This window comes from Heteronotia binoei, chromosome 3 (genome assembly GCF_032191835.1).
Source record: "Heteronotia binoei isolate CCM8104 ecotype False Entrance Well chromosome 3, APGP_CSIRO_Hbin_v1, whole genome shotgun sequence".
In the NCBI taxonomy this organism is placed as follows: Eukaryota; Metazoa; Chordata; class Lepidosauria; order Squamata; family Gekkonidae; genus Heteronotia; species Heteronotia binoei.
The window spans coordinates 182,266,675-182,288,329 of record NC_083225.1 but is presented as its reverse complement, the minus strand read 5'-3'; the positions used below and the strand labels follow the sequence as shown (position 1 = coordinate 182,288,329).

Sequence of the window (21,655 nt, the reverse complement as noted above, 5' to 3'; positions counted from 1 at the left end):
CAGGGGTGGAATTCTAGCAGGATCTCCTTTGCATATTAAGCCACCCCCCCCCGATGTAGCCAATCCTCAAAGAGTTTACAGGGCTCTTTTTTAAAAGCTCTCGGAGGATTGGCTACATCAGGGGTGTGTGGCCTAATCTGCAAAGGAGCTCCTGCTAGAATTCCACCCCTGAGTTTAAGGCAGCTTCATGTATTTATGAGATGCCGGGACTGAACCTGGGACCCTACGTATGGGAAGCAGAGTCTTTTTCCATGTTCCACTGAGCCACGGCCCCTCATGAGCATGGAATCAACCTGTTGTCCCTCTCTGGCCTTTCATAGCATCCCCCTCCCATTTATTTACCGGCCTCTGACTTTTCAAGGGCATCTTCATCGGGGAGCAGGAACAAGTAGTGCTTCCTCAGCTATTTATAGGGCACAGCTGGTTACCAATGCAGCTGTTCTTAAGCTTTCCAAAATATTTGCATTTGTAATCAACTCTCTGAGCTCGCAGGCTTGCTCTCCCCGCGCACCCGCTTCCTTCCTCTTTTTCCCGAGCAGAAGAGCTCTGTTAACTCCGAGGCTTGGATGGAAGCCAGTCGGGTCTTTAAAAACCACATCATTGCATTACGTTTCAAGTCCTGAAACTCTGGAGGACTAAAGAAGGCAAATGAATAAAAGATGCCTCAGTGCCTCTCGAGCCCCACAGTGAACACAACTCTGCATTTCATTTCATTTTTTTTTATTTTAGCATATTTCTATTCCGCCCATTCCCCGTAGGGCTCAGGGCGGAGTACAACTTATGATAAAACAATAAAATACAATAAAAACATTCTATAAACAGACAACTCAACAGCACTCAGATTACCATGTCATCACATATTGCCCAACCTAACCGTCTGCGGGGTGACATGATAGAGGTTTACAAGATAATGCATGGGATGGAGAAAGTAGAGAAAGAAGTATTTTTCTCCCTTTCTCACAATACAAGAACTCGTGGGCATTCGATGAAATTGCTGAGCAGCCAGGTTAAAACGGATAAAAGGAAGTACTTCTTCACCCAAAAGGTGATTAACATGTGGAGTATAGCCACCTTCAAGAGGGGTTTAGATAAAAATATGGAGCAGAGGTCCATCAGTGGCTATTAGCCACAGTGTGTGTGTATATATAAATTTTTTTGCCACTGTGTGACACAGAGTGTTGGACTGGATGGGCCATTGGCCTGATCCAACATGGCTTCTCTTATGTTCTTATGTCTCACATCATGATATCTCATAGAGACAGCAGTTTTTATTCCATTTCCTAGCACAGGTGACAGTGCTGGCCAGGGAGGCCATCCTGATCAAGAATAGACACCCGCAGCCTCAGCTAAAAACCTGGCGGAACAGCTCCACTTTACAGGCCCTACGGAAGGCTAATAAGCCAGGAAGGGCCCGGATCTCAATAGGGAGCTGATTCCACCAGGTCGGGGCCAGGACTGAAAGAGCCCTGGCCCTAGTTGAGGCGAGGTGGGCGTCTCTTGTATCGTTCCCAGTTTCATCAGATTCTCCAAATGTCACATCCCAGGAAGCCGCTATTTTATTCAGGGTGGGGGCACGACAAGCTTTAAACATGCCAGCTTAGAAACAAAGAGCTTGAAGGAACCTCAAGGGCAGGGGTGGAATTCTAGCAGGAGCTCCTTTGCATATTAGGCCACACACCCCTGATGTAGCCAATCCTCCAAGAGCTTACAAAAAAGAGCCTTGTAAGCTCTTGGAGGATTGGCTACATCAGGAACGTGTGGCCTAATATGCAAAAGAGCTCCTGCTATCTGGGCTCGAGACTGGCTAAGCCACAATCCACCTTAAGTGCAAACAGTTGTGATGCATTACGATTGTATCATTCCGTTGGGTTTTACATCATTTCCATTCCACAATTATTGACATTTCTTATACATGGAACGTGGATTCATGCTCTCTTACTGCAAAGTGGATCAACAGCATCAAATTCAATCTCACACAAAGCAACAACTGAGAAACAGGAGGGAAAGCTGAGAGCCAGTGTGGTATACTAGCTAAAAGTGTGTCAGACTAGGGTCTGGGAGATGCAAGTTCAAATCCCCAACCTGCCATGGAAGCTTGCTAGGTGACCTTGGGCCAGTCATTCCCTTTCATCCTAATCTATCCTTCAGGGTTGTTGTGAGGATGCTTAGTTTAGTTTATTAAATTTAAACCCCGCCCTCGCTGCCGAGGCAGGCTCAGGGCGGATTAAATGGAGAACATTATGTAAATTGTTTTGGGTCCCCATTGGGAAGAAAAATAAAGTAAATAAGCAAAGCTGAAGTCTGGAAGGGCAGAGAGAAGGAAGTTTGGTTGGGAAGTGAAAGGGACGGAAGGAAGCAGGGAATGGGGAAAGGATACAGGGGTTCCCAGGAGAAGAGAAGGTGGAAATAGTGTATGGGAAGAGATACAGAAAATGAGGTGCCACCTACAAGCCCTTGCTGGATCCCTACTTTTATATAACAATATTTGTTAACTTTAGATGATACTATCAAACCATGACATGCTTACAGCACTTTTTTTGCAGCTTCCCTCCAAGTAACTTTGGAATTGCAGCATGAAGAGGACAGTGCTCCCTCTAAGCCAAGTTAGTGTGAGCTAGTTCATAATTTTTTGACTTAGCTCAGGAAAAATGGCCCCAGAGCAAACTATTTTTTTTTTTTTTTTTGCCACTGTGTGACACAGAGTGTTGGACTGGATGGGCTACTGGCCTGATCCAACATGGCTTCTCATACGTTCTTTGTCAGACTTTTCCCTGGGAGAGGCTGCCAATGGGAGGGAAGGAGGGAAAGCTGAGAGCCAGTGTGGTATAGTAGCTAAAAGTGTGAGCAGTAGCTCACAAAGTAGAATTATTGCTCACAAGACTTCACATCTTAGAGCAGGGATGTTGAACTCATTTATTATGAGGGCTGGATTGGACATAAATGAGACCTTGTCGGGCCGGGCTGGGCTGTGTCGGGCCAGGTCATATGTGTACCTATTTAAGATTAGGTAGAAGAGATATAAACTTCCCCAGGGACCAGGAGGGGGAGGAGCCTCAACCAATGGAGAAAATTTAGGTTTTGCTCTGTAGCTCCTGTGTGATGGAGCAAGTCTGGCACAGCAAGTTGAGATGTAGAAGGAAGCAGGAAAGAGGGAGAAGGAAGCAGACAAGAGCTAGTTGCTCGGGAGCCTGATAGGGGCCCTCCAGGGGCATGATTTGGCCCCCAGGCCACATATTTGACACCTGTATTAGAGAGAGTATTGGAAGAGGGTGCTGCTGTGATTCTCTGTTAGAGAACACTAGCCCATTTCACAGAATTATAGGGGACAGATTATGGCTTAGTGGTAGAATACCTGCTTTGCCTGCAGAAGATCCTGGGTTCAATCCCCCAGTATCTCTCTCTGGAGTGAGACCCTGTTAAAGCAACCAGTGCTGACCTTGATAAAGCGACAATCTGACTTGGAAAAAGATGCCTTCATGTGTTCACACACACAGCAACTACAACTGGAGCAAAGTTCAAGGACCAGATCTTTGCCACCTACTTCTACAGACTCCACTCCCTCAAAAACGCCATTCTTGAAGGTTGAGGGTGATTTCACCAATTTCCCCATCTGCTTGCTGCCTGTGACCTGGGTAGCCCAGGCTAGACCGATCTCATCAGATCTCAGAGGCTAAGCAGTGTCAGCCCTGATTGATACTTGGATGGGAGGCCACCAAGGAAGTCCAGGGTAGCAATGCGGAGGCAGGCAATGGCAAACCACCTCTGTTTGTCTGTTGCCTTGAAAACCCTACAGGGTCACCATTAGTCAGCTGTGACGGCACTTCCCACCACAGCCCCACAATGGCACTCCACATACAGGAGCGGGGATTGCAAGCAGGGGTGGAATTCTAGCAGGAGTTCCTTTGCATATTAGGCCACACACCCCTGATGTAGCCAATCCTCCAAGAGCTTACAAAAAGGAGCCTTTTGTAAGTGCCCCATGGCACAGAGTGGTAAAGCTGCAGTGCTGCAGTCTCAAGCTCTCTGCTCACGACCTGAGTTTGATCCCAATGGAAGCTGGGTTTGATCCCAACGGAAGCTGGGTTCAGGTAGCTGGCTCGAGGTTAACTCAGCCTTCCATCCTTCCGAGGTCGATAAACTGAGTACCCAGCTCGCGGGGGAGGGGGGGAGTGTAGATGACTGGGGAAGGCAATGGCAAACCACCCCGTAAAAAGTCTGCTGTGAAAAAGTTGTGATGCGACGTCACCCCAGAGTTAGAAACGACTGGTGCTTGCATAGGGGACTACCTTTTTAAGCTCTTGGAGGACTGGTTACATCTGGGGTGTGTGGCCTAATATGCAAAGGAGCTCCTGTTAGAATTCCACCCCTGGGTGTCATGCAGTTCCTTCTACCTATCCCAAATTTCTCTCACCTCTCCTTTGTGGCAAATGGAGCGGCTCTACAACACAGCAACGATGATGTCACTTCCTGTCGAACTTGCTCAACATCATCTAAGGGGGATCACATTTTTCCCAGCACAACAAAAGGCATCATTGAAGCGAAGTGCTTTTTTAACTTATCCGATTATTCTGCAGACCAAACAATAAACCCTGGTTTTCAGTGCAGTTATTCATAATCCTTTCCAAATGTGAACGACATGGTAGTGGGCGCAAGCTCTGAAACTTTCATGTGACTGCACATAAAATTAAGATACGATCGGCAATATGCACCATCAGCCACATTCAATCTGTAAAATGACCCAAAAGCCATTATCAGAGAAAGGATTATTACAGAGAACAAACAGGGTGCGTTAGAGAGGAAAATGCATGTTATGAAGCCAAAACTCATTCTCTTTCAAAACTGTTTTGGACCCCCTGATGTTTCCCATCTGGCAGCCTGGTACATATCTGCCTTGTCAGACCAAAAAGTTATTTTTGAAAAAAAAAAAGTTGACAGATTTGGCCGACGTTTGATTAATTGTAACGCAACATCGGCTTCAAAATACATTAACTTAAAGGAACTGTAATCCAAACCGATGTTCCGCAAAAGCATCTTCTATTTGTTGCTTTAAAAGGAAAGCAAAACAATCCATTTACACAAATACTGTTCCCCTACTGGCATTGAGAGAATTTTTTTTTTCTTGTACTTGCAAGTTGTAGTCAGGAGATCTAGGGTTGCCAACCTCCAGATAGCATCTGGAGGTCTCCCCCTCTTACAACCAGTGTTCCCTCTCAGCCGAGTCAGCGTGAGCTAGCTCACAGATTTTTAGCCTTCAGCTCACACATTTGTGTCTTAGCTCAGGAAGGACGGCCCACGGAGCACAATAATTGGTGCAGTCGCACACAACTTGAATGCCGGTAGCTCACAAAGTGTCTACTGTCTACTGTAGGGGAGGGACGGTGGCTCAGTGGTAGAGCATCTGCTTGGGAAGCAGAAGGTCCCAGGTTCGATCCCTGGCATCTCCAAGTAAAAAGGGTCCAGGCAAATAGGTGTGAAAAACCTCAGCTTGAGACCCTGGAGAGCCGCTGCCAGTCTGAGAAGACAATACTGACTTTGATGGACCAAGGGTCTGATTCAGTATAAGGCAGCTTCATATGTTCATATGTTCAAAGTAGACTTTTTGCTTGCAAGACTCTGCAGCTTATAGGGAACATTGAGCCGGCAGCAGAAAGTTAGAGCATGTGTTGATCCGTGTTTGAAACAAAGTTACTGTGGCTCTGTGAAACCCTGGGAAAAGAGGCTGAGGAAGAACCGCACAAATGAAACCATGAGGGCACCTTTCTATACAGTTCCTTGTTCTCTCCATTACAAAATCATGAGTGGAACTACAAAGGACTCCACCCAGTACCACAAAGTTGCATACTATGCAAAGGCCGTTACCTTTGATGAAACGTTTAAGTGATCGGATTGGGGGAGGGAATATTTCCTTGTGTTCCTTTTGTATTATTTCGTCTTATACTGCACTAAAATAAGAACGCATGTACACACATTTAGTGTGTGAATTATTGTTGATCGGCCCCTGGAGAAAACGGCTGCTTTGGAGGGTGGACTCTACGGCATTATGCCCTGCCGACCAATACTCCCACTAAACTGTTGAGTCTTGTGAGCAAAAATTCTACTTTGTGAGCTACTGGCATTAAAGTGGTGAGCGACTGCATAAATTAGTTTGGTCTGGGGCCATTTTTTTCTGAGCTAAGACAAAAATGGGTGAGCCAGAGGTTAAAAAACTGTGAGTTTGCTCACACTAACTCAGCTTAAAAGGAACACTGCTGCCGACGTCTTTCTCCTCCCCGTGCCCCACTTTGTCCAGTCTCCAGATGCAAGGAATACATTCCAGGGTATGCACAAACTCCAGTTTGCCTGCTTCTTGTCTCTCTCCTGCTTCCCAGGAAGACGGACACCATCCCTGAAGAGGGGCAGTGCTTCACAACAAACTGCGGTTGGTGAATTCAGACAGCATATCGAACCTGAAATACTGTTCCATATCCAAAAATCTCCTTTGAGTCAGATTGTATACATTAACAGTAGACAGTTGCCTGCTCCTATTCAATTACAGGTCAGAACGACAAACCACAAAAGTCTCAGCGGGAAACAAAGACACACAAAAGACTGTGTGCAGTTGCCACAACTGGTGGTGTGGTGGTTAAAGTGTTGGACAGGGGTGGCCAAACTTGCTTAATGCAAGAGCCACATAGAGTAAATGTTAGATGTTTGGGAGCCACAAGACATGAGCATCTGATGTTTGAGAGCTGCACGACAAGGAAGGAAAGAAGGAGGGAGGGAGGGAGATGGGTGAGGGGGGATGGAGGGAGAGGTGGAAAGAAAGCAACTTTAATTTTAAATGCATTCTCCAAGCTGCTGGCTAGCTTGGCTTGGAGAAGTGATTTAAAGGGAGAATGCCTTCTCCAAGCTTGCCAATGAGGCAGTAGGGGCTTTGAGAGCCTCACAATATGTGTGAAAGAGTCAGATATGGCTCCTGAGCCACAGTTTGGCCACCCTTGGGCTAGGATCTGAGAAACCCAGGTTCAAATCCCCACTCTACCATGGCAGCTTGGGCCAGTCACACGCTCTCAGCCTAACCTACTTCACAGGGTTGTTGTGAGGATAAAATGAAGGAGAATTATTTAAGCACCTTTGGGTCCCCATTGGGGATAGAAGTAAAGTCAATAATGATAATAAGATGATGGTGATGGTGAATATCTCATGAGGCCTCGTGAGCTCTTCAGCAGAACACAAATGCTCTCCACGTCCCCTCTGCAGGAGACATTTTGGGGGTAAGCAAATGGCGATAGTGTTTTCCCCACGCTTACATGCAGTGATAAACTATCACTATTTAAAAGACAGCAGCATTCCAGCAAAAGGCCCTGACCTCCGCACCAGCATGAGAAATGCTAGCCTAAGAATTCTTTTCCTGTGGTTTCAAGTCCAGGTCCACAACGCCGGACAGCAATTACGGCGACTCAGCACTACTGTTTCTGCGTTCCACCAGGAATGTAATGGACCAGACACCATCACAACAATGCAAAGTTGTAAGGACTGTGAAAAATGACTGGTGTTCATACCACCAACGGAGAGAAACCGCAACGTTCACTGAAATATTCCTTTAAAAGGTGTTTTTTTAATGCTGCTGTTACCCCAGCTCTGGGCGTTATAGGTCGAAGGCACATATCTATCATCGCTAACCCTCCATTTTACAAGCAAGAAGGAACGCGTGCTGGTTATGATCTCTAAAGCCCTGGTTATGATCTCTAAAGCATGCTGGTTATGATCTCTACAACTATAGTAGTCAGCCAGTCATCTGTTGGCTATTCTGCCACTGAGAGTGGCCAGTGTGGCATCAACCAGAGCCTGGGTCTTTTCCGTCACGGCTGTGGCTCTGCAGAATGGGTTCTCGGAAGAGGTCAGGGTGAAGATGTGAGGGTGGGTTCCACTCCTTGGAGATCTTTAGTAGGGACTGGGGGCAGCTACAGGCATAGACAGCTTCAAGAGGGGACTGGATATGCATATGGAGCAGAGGTCCATCAGTGGCTATTGATCACAAGTTGGAACTCTATGTCTGCGGCAGTGATGCTCTGTCTTCTTGGTGCTTGGGGAGGCCACAGTGGGAGGGCTTCTGGAGTTCTGGCCCCTCTGGTGGATCTCCTGCTGGCACCTGGGGCTTGGCCACCATGTGACACAGAGTGTTGGACTGGGTGGGCCATTGGCCTCCCCGAACATGGTTTATGAACATATGAAGCTGCCTTCTACTGAATCAGACTCTCGGACCATCACAGTCAGTCTTGTCTACCCAGACTGGCAGCGGCTCTCCAGGATCTCAAGCTGAGGTTTTTCACACCTATTTTCCTGGACCCTTTTTAGTTGGAGATGCTGGGGATTGAACCTGGGACCTTCTGCTTACCAAGCAGATGCTCTACCACTGAGCCACCGTCCCTCCCCTAATGTTTCTCTGATGTTCTTCTTTTCCGTAGGTACTGCCGGAGCTTTCGAGGAGATTTGACAGGCATCTTTAAGGGGAGCAGAGAGGGAGAGATTTGGAATTGGCTATTTTATCCTGGTTTTAAATGGAAATGTCTTCCACTGCTGTTTTACGCTGCCTCAAACCGCGAGCTAGGGCAGGATAGAAATGTATAAATGAATGAATGAACCTACCTCACATATAGAGTCAGATTATCAGTCCCACTAGACCTATCAGTCCCACTCTTTATACCAGGGGTGGCCAAACTGTGGCTCTCTTTAAATCATTTCTCCAAACCAGCCAGCAGCTTGGAGAATGCATTTAAAGTTGCTTTCTTTCCATCTCCCCATCTCTGCCCCATCTATACACCTTCCTTCCAGCTCTCAAACATCCGACATCCACGTCTTGCGGTTCTCTGATGTTTGTTCTATGCGGCTCTTACATTAAGCAAGTTTGGCCACCTCTGCTTTATACTGACTGCTAGTGACTCCCTTGCTGCAACCTGGATGGCTGAGGCGAGCCCCGTCTTGTCACATCCCAGACGCTAAGCAGTGACAGCCTTGATTCGTTCTTCTGCAGGGAAGCCCAAGATCGCTAAGCAGAGGCAGGCAAGGGCAAACCACCTCTGAACCTCTCCTGCCTCGAAAGCCCTACGAGCTGCTGTAAGTCGGCTATGACTCGAAAGCCCGTTCCGTCACCAGCAGCCCCCTGAAATCTCAGACAGCCCTGGAAGACTCAGGTTCAAATCCCCGCTTGTGCCATGGATGCTTGCTGGGTGACCTTGGGCCAGTCACACATACTCTGCCTAACCTGCCTCTCAGGGTTGTTGTGAGGATAACGCGGAGGTGAGGAGAATGATCTAAGATGCTTTGGGTCCCCAAAGGCGGGACATAAATAAGGTTAATACTCGCCACCTAGTGGCACATAACTTAGCAGCCCCGTACAGGTGAAATCAACTACGGTACTGGAGGATGTGAGGGCCTTGCGGGACCTCTCCCGGTTCCGGAAGGCCTGTAAAACCACACTCTTCCGGCTAGCCTTTAACTGATCTAGAGTTATCGTATTGTGGGAGTAAATGTAAGAATACTGAAGCCATCAGAAGTGAAACGACGACATATGATATCAGCACCAGATTGTTTTAAGGATCGTTTGAATGATTGATTTTCAAATTGTCCTATTAATGCCATGTTATTTTTAAATGGATCGCTTTATTTTGTTGTTGCGAGCCGCCCTGAGCTTGCTTCGTCGGGGAGGGCGGGATATAAACAAAATAAATTAAATGAATAAAATAAAAATAAAACATGCAATTGCACTGTACTGGATGTCCTAATTCTAAAAACCTAGTCTGAAATAGAGGTAATCCCCATACCCTTGAATAAGTCTGTAAAGGTGATTAATATGAACCAGTCCTAATGCAGGCAGGCACAAAATGTCCTAATGCAGGCAGGCATATGCAATAAATGCCTTGGGAAACTTAGGGAGTTTTAAACTTGTATAACTATTGGGAGTTAGAAAGGTAAAGGTAGTCCCCCCTCTGTGCAAGCACCATTCGTTTCTGACTCTGGGTTGACGTCGTGGGGTAGTTTGCCATTGCTTTCCCCAGTCCTCTACACTTGACCCCCAGCAAGCTGGGAACTCATTTTACCGACCTCGGAAGGATGGAAGGCGGAGTCAACCTTGAGCCGGCTACCTGAACCCAGCTTCCGCCGAGATTGAACTCAGGTAGTGAACAGAGCTTGGACTGCAGTACTGCAGCTTACCCTGGTGTCAGAGGTTAAACTCGGGACCCTTTTCATACAATCTGCAGTCTACTGTTGAGCTACGGTCCTCCCTGCAACTTAGCCTAGTGCTTCTAATTCACCTGATTTTGAATTCACTCTTCTGGAAAGATAAATACCGTTAGTGAAAGTGGTGTGTGTATGATGGCAATTGATATTTCATCACAGCCAGTGTTCCCTCTAAGCTGAGTTAGCATGAGCTAGCTCACAGATTTTTAGCCTCCAGCTCACACATTTTTGTCTTAGCTCAGGAAGGATGATCCCAGAGAAGATGAAGAAGATATTGGATTTATATCCCGCCCTCCACTCTGAAGAGTCTCAGAGCGGCTCACAATCTCCTTTATCTTCCTCCCCCACAACAGACACCCTGTGAGGTGGGTGGAGCTGAGAGAGCTCTCACAGAAGCTGTCCTTTCAAGGACAACCTCTGCCAGAGCTATGGCTGACCCAAGGCCATGCTAGCGGGTGCAAGTGGAGGAGTGGGGAATCAAACCCGGTTCTCTCAGGTAAGCATCCGCACACTTAACCAGTACACCAAACTGGCTCTCAGAGCACGGTATTTATTTATTTATTTTACTTATTGCACTTATGTCCTGTCCTCTCCAGACGGGCTCAGGGCGGCTAACAACAGTCACAATTCGATGACAGATTCACATTATAACAATAAAACACTATTAAGACATTAAAATATTAAAAGTTTGAATACAGTTCAGATGGCGTTGTCTGTTTTGGATTAATTTGTGATGATCCTGTGGGGTAGATAGAACACACCCCCGTAGGTGTTAAAGCACCTCCATCTAGTTATTAAAAGCCTGCCTGAACACATATGTCTTACAGGCCCTGTGGAATTGTGATAAATCCCGCAGGGCCCGGTCTCCTCGGGGAGGGCATTTTAGAGGGCAGGGGCAGCCACGGAAAAGGCTCTCGCCCTTGTGGTGGTCAAACGGGCTTCCTTTAGCTCGGGGATCTTTATCAGATTTAACGCGCTTGATCGTAGTGCTCTCCGGGGGCTCGTGTGGGGAAAGGCGGTCCTGATTTTATGTAATTGATGCAGCAGCTCACAACTTTAATGCCAGTAGCTCACAAAGTAGAATTTTTGCTCACAAGATTCTGCAGCTTATTTTATTTTCTTTTAGTATATTTCTGTTCCGCCCATTCCCTGTAGAGCTCAGGGCGGAGTACAGCATACGATAAAACAATAAAATACAATAAAAAAACATTTTAAACTTATTAGCTTAGAGCAGAGGTGTCAAACATGCAGCCTGGGGGCCAAATCAGGCCCCCCGGGGGGGCTCCTATCAGGCCCCCGAGCAACTGACTGTCATCTGCTTCCTTCTCCCTCTCTTTTGCTTCCTTCCGCATCACAGCTTGCTTTTCAAGGCTTGCTCCATTGCACAGGAGCTCAAGCCTTTTCAAGGCTTGCTCAATTGCACAGAGCAAAACCTCCATTTTTTCCATTGGATGAGGCTCCTCCCTTGGGGAGGAAGGGGGGAGGGATAGCTTGCTTTGCCAGGCTGTCTCAGTCGCACAGCAGAACTGAGCCAAGCTTCTCTTCCTTCTATCGGCTGAGGCTCCTCTCTCTGCTGGTCCCCTGGGAAAGGAAGGAAAGCCTCCTTTGCCCAGTTCCCTGGATCCCATGGGAGAAATACAAAAAAAACACCTTTAAGACCAATGAGTGCTAATGTTGTAAACAAGTTTTAAGTTTGTTTTTCAAAAATCTTTAATTGTGTTTGTCTGTGTCTTTTATAAAGTTCTGTCTCTGCTACCTAATTTTAAATAGGAACACACGCGGCCCAGCCCGACATGGCCTGGCCCAACAAGGTCTTTTTTATCTCCGATTCGGCCCTCATAACAAAATGAGTTCGACACCCCTGGCTTAGAGGGAACATTGATCACAGCTACTGGTAAGCAATAGCATCAGTGCCCCTGCTTCCTCCACAGTGTTGCTCCTTAACGAACGCTAGCTACCTTTCCTGAAAGCAGAACCCCAAAAGAAGTTAACCAAACACACACAAAGATGTCACTGCAGTACGACCAATAAAAAGAACTCGGAGCAAGGCCACTAAGATCAGGATTGATTTTCAATGACGGGGGGGCGGTCACGGGGAAGAGGAGGGAGATACAGATCTACACGCAAACCCAATCCCAGCGTTGTTCCTGGGACACCCTTCAACGGCTCCCACGCAAGTGAGCGGCTGCTGTTCGTTTCTGCAAGGAAAAAAAAGTAATGCACTGGGGATGCTATCGTGCGGACAGCAAAAACCTGACCTATGCTTTGAGGGGTGCCCTGGTCTTTTATACCAGGGATTCAGGGGAGGGGCTACAATCTACCTGGGGACAGATGTTTTTCCAAACCCCCACTCTGGTCCACTGCAACATCGCGAGTCTTTTCTCAGTGACACCCTCCCATCTGATCAAGTAGCATTTCGCTAACATACACATTCCCCCTCTACATTAACACAGAGGAGAAAACTGATTTTTTAAAAAAAAATAAATTTCTCCTAGATAAGATTCCCCAACTCCAGAGGAAATGAAAAGAGGTTATTTAGATCTGCATTGCTTTTGTAAGCAGTTTTATTAAGCAGGGTGTTGGAGGGGGGGGGAACCCTTGAAACACAGTTTCCATTTATTTAGGTAGCCAAAAGACCACTATCTGAGGACAGAATAGCACACTTTTTAAAGAAACGTACCTAAGAGAACAGCGAATTAACAACTCTGAAAAGCTTTATTTCTTAAGACGTTTGTTGTAACCTATTGACTTTGACAACTGAATGCTGATTTTAAATATTTTTTTAAAAAAAAGAACTGAGTCTTACTTTCAAGATGCCAACACTGGAATACTGCGAAGACTGAACTTTTTTCTTTTTTTTTTTTAACGTCAGAATTATTGTAGGTATAAAGAAAACCACAACTCTCCTCTCCACCCCCCAGCCTCCATTTTTATCTCAAGAGACAACTTCCGGAGAACCCAACATTTGAGACAAAACGTGTGAACCGCCACATGCTCAGGCAATGTCAACTGAAAGGCACGTTTCTTTTCACAAGCAAACTGGCAACACGTTCAGCTTTTTTCTCTCTTCTCTCCACGAAAAACAAGCCGACAATATCATTCTCTCATTTGAAACGCTTTTAATATAAAATTGCATGTATGGAAATCCAGTTTAATGAGAAAGACAGAACCGAAACAACAACAGAAGAGGAAGCGTTGTAGCCCACCTTTCTTCTTGACCGGCATTCCTGCTGTTGTTTCAGGCGTAGGACGCAAAGCGCTTATTGACCGGGTATCAACACAACCCCCCGCTGGGACTGCTTTGCGAGGTCAGGAAATCTGTCATCCGACTCAACACCCTTCCACAGTTCAGCTTAGAAAGAGAGCTCTCTGTGTCTTCATTTTCCCCGTCTTGCCCAGTGAAAAAAAAACAACTTTCCAACAACACTCGTGGAACATTAAGAAGAGGAGGAGAAGAAAATTTTAGAATTTTTGCAGGAGCGGTTGTCAAAAGATCTGTAAAATATTTCCCGATCTATAAAAATATACAAGAGAAAACATTCAACAGCCTACAAATTTGTATAAGAATCCCTCTCGCGGCAGCAAAGGGCTTTATTTTTGAGAAGTGAAGTGACTTTAGGAAATACAAGTAAGGCACAGTCCAACTCTTGGCAGTTCTAATAATCCGCTTCTATGCATACCGACAGCGTCTGACCTGAAAACCGGTTCCCAACCAATCCAAGAAAATTTCGGAGCAAGACAAAAAAAAAAACGTTCCGCGGGGGACTTCCTTGCTACGACTGCAGGTGACTTTTGCCAGTTCGATACAGCCCGGACACACGCGAAGGTCTTCTGTGAACTAGAGAAAAGGGGGGTGGGGGGGAGACAGTTTCCAAGGCTCACGTGGTCACCCAAACAGCCGTCACTTTCATTTTTATTCCATCCACCCAGCCTTATGGCCTTTAATGTCTCTCTGATCCTCAGTTGTATTAAGCCCAAGAGGATTGAAAGCAATTCCCTTGACAGAGAATTATTAAAGGGACGGTGCAGGCTGGCGAGGCAGGCCGTCGTTGTTCGTTGGTTGAAGTCACCCGCCTTCTTGCTCCCTCGTGCTCCGTTCTGCCGAGCAGCAGCTGCCTCGTGAAAGAAGAGCGGAGTCTGTTCCGGAGAGAGCTTCCCCCAAACGTTAGTCTGCAGAGAAGCTGGGATATGAAAGGAGCATTGAGCGAGCCACGAAGTCAGTCCAGAGTTCCCCCCGCTTGCCAGGGCGGCTGGGCGGCCTCACTGTAACCTCACATGGTCCCCCTTTTTTTCTGCAGGGAGAGGGAAGGGGAGGGGGAGAGAGACAGATCTTTCTCATCTATAATGCTGAAAACAAGAGATCAGAGCACCTTTCAGTCTTCTCTCCTAGAATCATAGAGCTGGAAGGGACCTCCAGGGTCATCTAGTCCAACCCCTTGAACAATGCAGGAAACTCACAAAGACGTCCCCCTAAATTCACAGGATCTGCATTGCTGTCGGATGGCCATCTGGGCTCTGTTTAAAAACCTCCAAGGAAGGAGAGCCCACCACCTCCCGAGGAAGCCTGTTCCACTGAGGAATCGCTCTAGCAGTCAGGAAGTTCTTCCTAATGTTCAGCCGGAAACTCCTTTGATTTAATTTCAACCCATTGGTTGTGGTACTACCTTCTGGGGCCACAGAAAACAATTCCACACCATCCTCTAGATGACAGCCCTTCAAGTACTTGAAGCTGGTGATCCTATCACCTCTCAGCCGCCTCCTCTCCAGGCTAAACATGCCCAGCTCTTTCAACCTTTCCTCATAGGACTTTGTATCCAGACCTCTCACTATCTTCGTTGCCCCTCCTCTGGACCCATTCCAGCTTGCCTATATCCTTCTTAAAATGTGGTGCCCAAAACTGAACACAAGACTCCAGGTGAGGTCTTACCAGAGCAGAGTAAAGCAATACCATCACATCAAGTGATGGTATACTTCTGTTGATACAGCCCAAAATTGCATTTGCCTTTTTAGCTGCCGCACGTGAAGTCAAGGTACAAGTTACTTATTGATTCCTATTTTACAAAATTTATATCCCGCTTCTCTGTGCTCACTAGGGTCAGCAAGGAAGGGAAGACATTAAAAGGCAGATTGAGGCAGGTAGACGCGTTGGTCTGAAGCAGGGGTGGCCAAACTGTGGTTCGGGAGCCACATTTGGCTCTTCCACCAGGGTTGCCAAATCCAATTCAAGAACTATCTGGGGACTTTGGGGGTGGAGCCAAGAGACATTGGGGGTGGAGCCAGGAGCAAGCTTGTAACAAGCATCATTGAACTCCAAAGGGCGTTCTGGCTATTACATTTAAAGCGACAACACTCCTTTTAAATGCCTTCCCTCCATTGGAAATAATGAAGGATAGGAGTACCTTCTTTGGGGACTCATAGAATCGGACCCCCTGGTCCAATCTTTTTGAAACTTGGAGAGTGTTTTGAAGAGCGGCACCAGATGCTATGCTGAAAATATGATACCTCTACCTTAAAAAAAACAGCCCCCCAGAGCCCTAGATCCCTGCAGTTCAATTCACCATTATAACCTATGGAAACTGGTCTCCATAGGGAATAATGGAGTGCCCTGCAGACATTTTCCTACACACACACACACATACACACACCCGCTTTCTGATCACCCTGAAGTGGGGGGAGGGCCTCCAAACCGGGGGATCCCCTGCCCCCACCTGTGGATTGGCAACTCTATCTTTCACACCTATCGTGTGGCTCTCAAAGTCCCCACTGCCCTTCGGCTGGCTTGCAGAAGGCATTTCTCTTTGAATCGCTTCTTTAAGACAAGCCAGCCAACAGCGTGGGAAATGCATTTAAAGGTAAAGCTGCTTTCTTACCACCTCTCCCTCCCCCCATCTATTTGCCTTCCTCCCAGCTGTCAAACATCTGACGTTCATGTCTTGTGGCTCTCAAAAATCCGATGCTCTTGCCTTGCGACTCTCCAACATCTCATGTTTATTCTAGGTGGCACTTACGTTAAGCAAGTTTGGCCACCCCTGCTCTGAAGCGACAGAACAAAGTTTGAGTCCAGTTGCACCTTTAAGCGTGCATAAACCCAAAAGCTCAAACCCAGAATTATACTTTGTTGGTATTAAAGGTGCAATTAAAACACAGTTATGCACAGGGGTGGAATTGTAGCAGCAGCTCCTTTGCATATTAGGCCACACCCCCTGATGTAGCCAATCCTCCAAGAGCTTACAAGGCTCTTTTTTGTAAGCTCTTGGAGGATTGGCTACATCAGGGGGTGTGGCCTAATATGCAGAGTAACTCCTGGTAGAATTCCACCCCTGGTTATACATAATTCTACGTTGCAATGGCAATCTTTTATGGGGGTGGGGGGAGGGCTTGCTGCTCTCCTTTTTTTCTCCCTTCATATTAAAGAACCTTGGTTCCCCCCCACACCAACCCAGGTAATATGGTATGCCGGGCAGAGATAGCCTGAAGATTAAACTTCCATAGAATCATAGACTTGGAAGATTGTAACCAATCCTCCAAGAGCTTACAAGGCTCTTTTTTGTAAGCTCTTGAAGGACTGCTATATCAGGGGTGTGTGGCCTAATATGCAAAGGAGCTCCTACTAGAATTCCTCCCCTGGTGAGAGGGAATATCTAGGATGGACAGTGGCTTGTACAGTCTAGACTAGTTTGAGCTTACCAGAGCATGGAAGCTCAGCAGGGTCATCCCTCATCGGTACGTGGGCAGGAGACGGGGCTGCTAGAGCCAGTTTGGTGTAGTGGTTAAGTGTGCGGACTCTTATCTGGGAGAACCCGGTTTGATTCCCCACTCCTCCACTTGCACCTGCTAGCATGGCCTTGGGTCAGCCATAGCTCTGGCAGAGGTTGTCCTTGAAAGGGCAGCTGCTGTGAGAGCCCTCTCAGCCCCACCCACCTCACAGGGTGTCTGTTGTGGGGGGAAAAGACATAGGAGATTGTAAGCCGCTCTGAGTCTCTGATTCAGGGAGAAGGGTGGGGTATAAATCTGCAATTCTTCTTCTTCACTAGACCTTCACTGGGTCGAGGGCAGCCTTCAAAGGACATCTGCCTCACTGCCAGTGACATCAGGTTTAGGGTTGCCATCCTCCAGGTGGGGCCTTGAGATCTCCTGGAATTATGATTGACCTCCAGGCAACAGTGATAACCCCCTCTACTCATTCCTTGCCTTAAAACCCCCCCATGAGGTGGAACTTACAGTGACTTCATGGGAGTCACCATAAATCAGTGGTGACTTGATAGCAATTATTATTATTAATTATTATTGTTAAGAACATAAGAGAAGCCATGTTGGATCAGGCCAATGGCCCATCCAGTCCAACACTCTGTATCACACAGTGGCCAAAAATTGATATATATATATATATATATATATATATATATATATATATATACATATATATATACACACACACACACACACTGTGGCTAATAGCCACTGATGGACCTCTGCTCCATATTTTTATCTAACCCCCTCTTGAAGCTGGCTATGCTTGTAGCCACCACCACCTCCTGTGGCAGTGAATTCCACATGTTAATCACCCTTTGGGTGAAGAAGTACCTCCTTTTATCCATTCTAACCCAACTGCTCAGCAATTTCATTGAATGCCCACGAGTTCTTGTATTGTGAGAAAGGGAGAAAAGTACTTCTTTCTCTACCTTCTCCATCCCATGCATAATCTTGTCAACCTCTATCGTGTCACCCCGCAGTCGACGTTTCTCCAAGCTAAAGAGCCCCAAGCGTTTTAACCTTTCTTCATAGGGAAAGTGTTCCAAACCTTCATGGGGAAAGTGTTGCTGTTATTGTTATGTATTATCATCTTTAGGGATAGGCGGCATGCTTTCAAAGGTGAGGATTCTGCGCAAGAGGAAGAGGGGACTGATGTTCTGGGATTTAAAGGCACATTTAAGAGAATATAAGGAACTGAGAATGGTAAACAATCTGAGAATAACTAGAAAGAATGGAGAGGGAGCAGAGGAGGGAGGGAGGGAGGAAGAGAGGGAGGAGACTGCAGATTTATACCCCACTCTTCTGTCTGAATCAGAGTCTCGGAACAGCTTACAATCTCCTTTATCTCCTTCCCCCACAACAGACACCCTGTGAGGTGGGTGGAGCTGAGAGAGCTCTCACAGCAGCTGCCCTTTCAAGGACAACTCCTACGAGAGCTATGGCTGACCCAAGGCCATTCCAGCAGCTGCAAGTGGAGGAGTGGGGGATCAAACCCGGTTCTCCCAGATACAAGTCCACGCACTTAACCACTACACCAAACTGCCTGGAGATCCGTGAAAAGGAAGAAAGAGGCCCAGATGGAGGCCCAAGCTGGAGATCTGTGAAAAGGAAGGAGGCCCCGACGTACACATACAAAGGGCTGCGAAAGCAGAAAACGCTGAAGTTCAGGGAGGGCCAGATGGCAAAAACGGGACCAGTCAGGGGGCTACTTAAAGCAAAAATGTGCATCTGCAAAATGGGAATGTGAACGGGTCAGAGAGGGAGGCTGGGTCACGAATCAGACCGTTACACGAAAGCAAGGGGTGACCTGATGGCAGGGACATGGCAACAGGGAGGGCGGGTGGGGGGGGGGAGGGAGCATTGACAGAGACATCACGCCTGAGTCAGACTGACAACAAGAGACCGTGTGGCAGAATTTAGCGTTTGTAAAACGGGGGACAGGGAGCAAGCTGCGATACCTGCGCGTGGGAGGGAGATGCGGCAACAGAGCCAGAGAGGAGGGTGAGGCAGAGACAGGGAAGGTTCACAGAAGGCAGCCGGAGTTATTTGAAGCGGGAGTCAGCTGTGAGCGTCTGAAAGGGAAAGAGAGTAGGTGGATGGTAGGAGTCTGCGGCTGCTGGCCCTTGGGCAATGCCCTGCCCCCCCCCCGCCCCCCGAACGAAGCCATCTGCCCTCTTCGGCTGCCAATCGGGCGGGGAAAGAAGAGTACAAAAAAGATGCGGAGGAGACAGGACTTGCTGGCAAGCTGGGGGTGGGTGGGAAACAGGGTTAGATCCCACACACACACCAGATGCATAGTGTCCAGATCACGTGAAGTGATGGTATCGCTTTACTCTGCTCTGATAAGACCTCACCTGGAGTCCTGTGTTCAGTCTGGGGCACCGCATTTTAAGAAGGATATAGACAAGCTGGAATGGGTCCAGAGGAGGGCAACGAAGATGGTGAGGGGTCTGGAGACCAAGTCCTATGAAGAAAGGCTGAAGGAGCTGGGGATGTTTAGCCTGGAGAGGAGGTGACTGAAAGGTGATATGACCACCATCTTCAAGTACATGAAGGGCTATAGAGATTGGGGTGGAATTGTTTTCTGTGGCCCCAGAAGGTAGCACCAGAACCAATGGATTGAAATTAAATCAAAAGAGTTTCCGGCCAAACATTAGAAAGAACTTCCTGACCGTTAGAGCAGTTCCTCAGTGGAACAGGCTTCCACGGGAGGTGGTGTTGGGCTCTCCTTCCTTGGAGGTTTTTAAACAGAGGCTAGACGGCCATCTGACAGCAATGCAGATCCTGTGGATTTAGGGGGAGGTCTTTGTGAGTTTCCTGCATTGTACAGGGGGTTGGACTAGATGACCCTGGAGGTCCCCTCCAACTCTATGAATCAATGATTCTATGAATTGCTGCTGGAGTAAAATTAGTAGGGCTGAATAGGAGTGGGAGAAGATGAGCCAAGTAACTACACAGGATAGAGAACCAGGGACAAGGAAGGAAGTTTACACAGAAGTTGGCGAGGGAAGGTCAGTGCCTAAGCCAGGCGTGGACAAACTGTGGCTCGGGAACCACATGTGGCTCTTTCACAGCTATTGTGTGGCTCTCAAAGCCCCCACTGCCCCATCGGCCAGCACGGAGAAGGCATTTGTTTCTTTAAACCACTTCCCCAAGCCGAGCCAGCAGCTTGGAGAATGCATTTAAAGTTGCTTTCTTTCCACCTCTTCCTCCCCACATCTATCTGCCATCCTGCCTCCCTCCCTGCAGCTCTCAAACATCTGACATTCATGTCTTGTGGCTCTGAAACATCTGATGTTTATTCTGTGTGGCTCTTATGTTAAGCAAGTTTGGCCACCCCTGGCCTAAGCAATACAGAATGTAACGCAGCTCCTGAAAAATACTTTTACTATGTTCAGTTTACCCTGAGTTGTTTGTCTTCAGTGTTTAAATCTACGTTAGCTATTTTAAAAATAATATTTTAATGTTTTAAGTTTGATGGAGCAATGAAGCAAAAACGACTCCATTTGTTGCAACTTGAAACAAAACTTTTGCATGTTGCAGCTTCCTGACCTCTGCCTGAATTCTGCTAACGTCATAAATCAGGGATGTCAAACATGTGTCCCGAGGGTCAAATCAGGCCCCTGGAGGGATCCTATCAGGCCCCCGTGCAATTAGCTATCATCTGCTTCCTTCTCCCTCGCTTCTTTCTGCATCACAGCTTGCTTTGCCAGTCTTGTTCAATCACGCAGAAGCTATGGAGCAAAGCCTCTTATTTTCTCCACTGGCTGAGGCTCCTCCCTTGGAGAGGAAGGGGGGGGAGAGAGAGAGCTTGCTTTGCCAGGCTCCTTCAATCACACAGCAGAGCTACTGAGCCACCTCTCTTCCTTCTGTTGGCTGGGGCTCCTCAGAGCAAGAGGTGTCAGTTCTCAGAGGCTGTTAAATAAACAAAATATTGCAAGAGTGCTAAATCTCTTAAACATGCTTTAAGTTTCTTTAAAAAATCTTTAATTGTGTTTGTCAGTGTCCTTTATAAAGTGTGTATCTCCACTACCGGGCATTACATTTTATGGCACACATGGGCTGGCCCGACAAAGTCTCGTTTATATCAGATCCAGCCCTCATAGCGATTGAGTTTGACACCCCTGCTTTTCACAGTATCCCCGATCTTCCACATTTCTCATTTAAGAGAAAATCCTGTTCAAACAAATTACAAAGATGGTCTGACTCCACTGGTAACAACAGAAATAAATGTTACTTGCTAAAGCAGAAGCGCATCTTACATAACATATTCATGTAGGTACATTTAACTTCTTGTGAACAGGTTAACTTCCAAAGGTTAACTTGCTACAGCTCCAAGCCCAGGTAAGAGAGAGAAGAGACATCAGTGGTGTCAAACATGTGGCCCGGGGTCAATTCAGGCCCTCAGAGGAGTCCTATCAGGCCCCTGAGCAACTGGCTGTCTACTGCTTCCTTCTCTCTCTCTCTCGCTTCCTTCTGCATCTCAAGACTTGCTCAATCGCACAGGAGCTACGGAGCAAAACCTCAATTTCTCTATTGGTTGAGGCTCCTCCCCCTCCTGGTCCCCTGGGGAGGGAGGGAAAGAGCCAGAGCTTCCTTTGCCCAGTTCCCTGGATCCCATGGGAGAAATACAAAGAATGCACCTTTAAGACCAACAAGGGCTAATGTTTTAAGCATGTTT

General features: G+C 47.2%; 1 protein-coding gene across 8 annotated transcripts in view; it reads right to left on the bottom strand.

The window, feature by feature from the left end:
• Positions 1 to 13,556, bottom strand: part of DLG2 (discs large MAGUK scaffold protein 2) — a 1,647,444-nt gene extending 1,633,888 nt beyond the window's left edge. For 4 of the 8 annotated variants that reach the window (XM_060234983.1, XM_060234984.1, XM_060234985.1 and 1 more), the window contains exon 1: positions 13,428 to 13,554. In XM_060234983.1, coding sequence (XP_060090966.1) covers positions 13,428 to 13,446 — 19 coding nt within the window. In that variant the 5' untranslated portion in view covers positions 13,447 to 13,554. Of the gene's footprint in view, positions 1 to 13,427 lie in introns of all 8 variants that reach the window. The other 4 variants (XM_060234987.1, XM_060234988.1, XM_060234989.1 and 1 more) reach the window with 2 other exon arrangements.
• Positions 13,557 to 21,655: the final 8,099 nt, after the last annotated feature.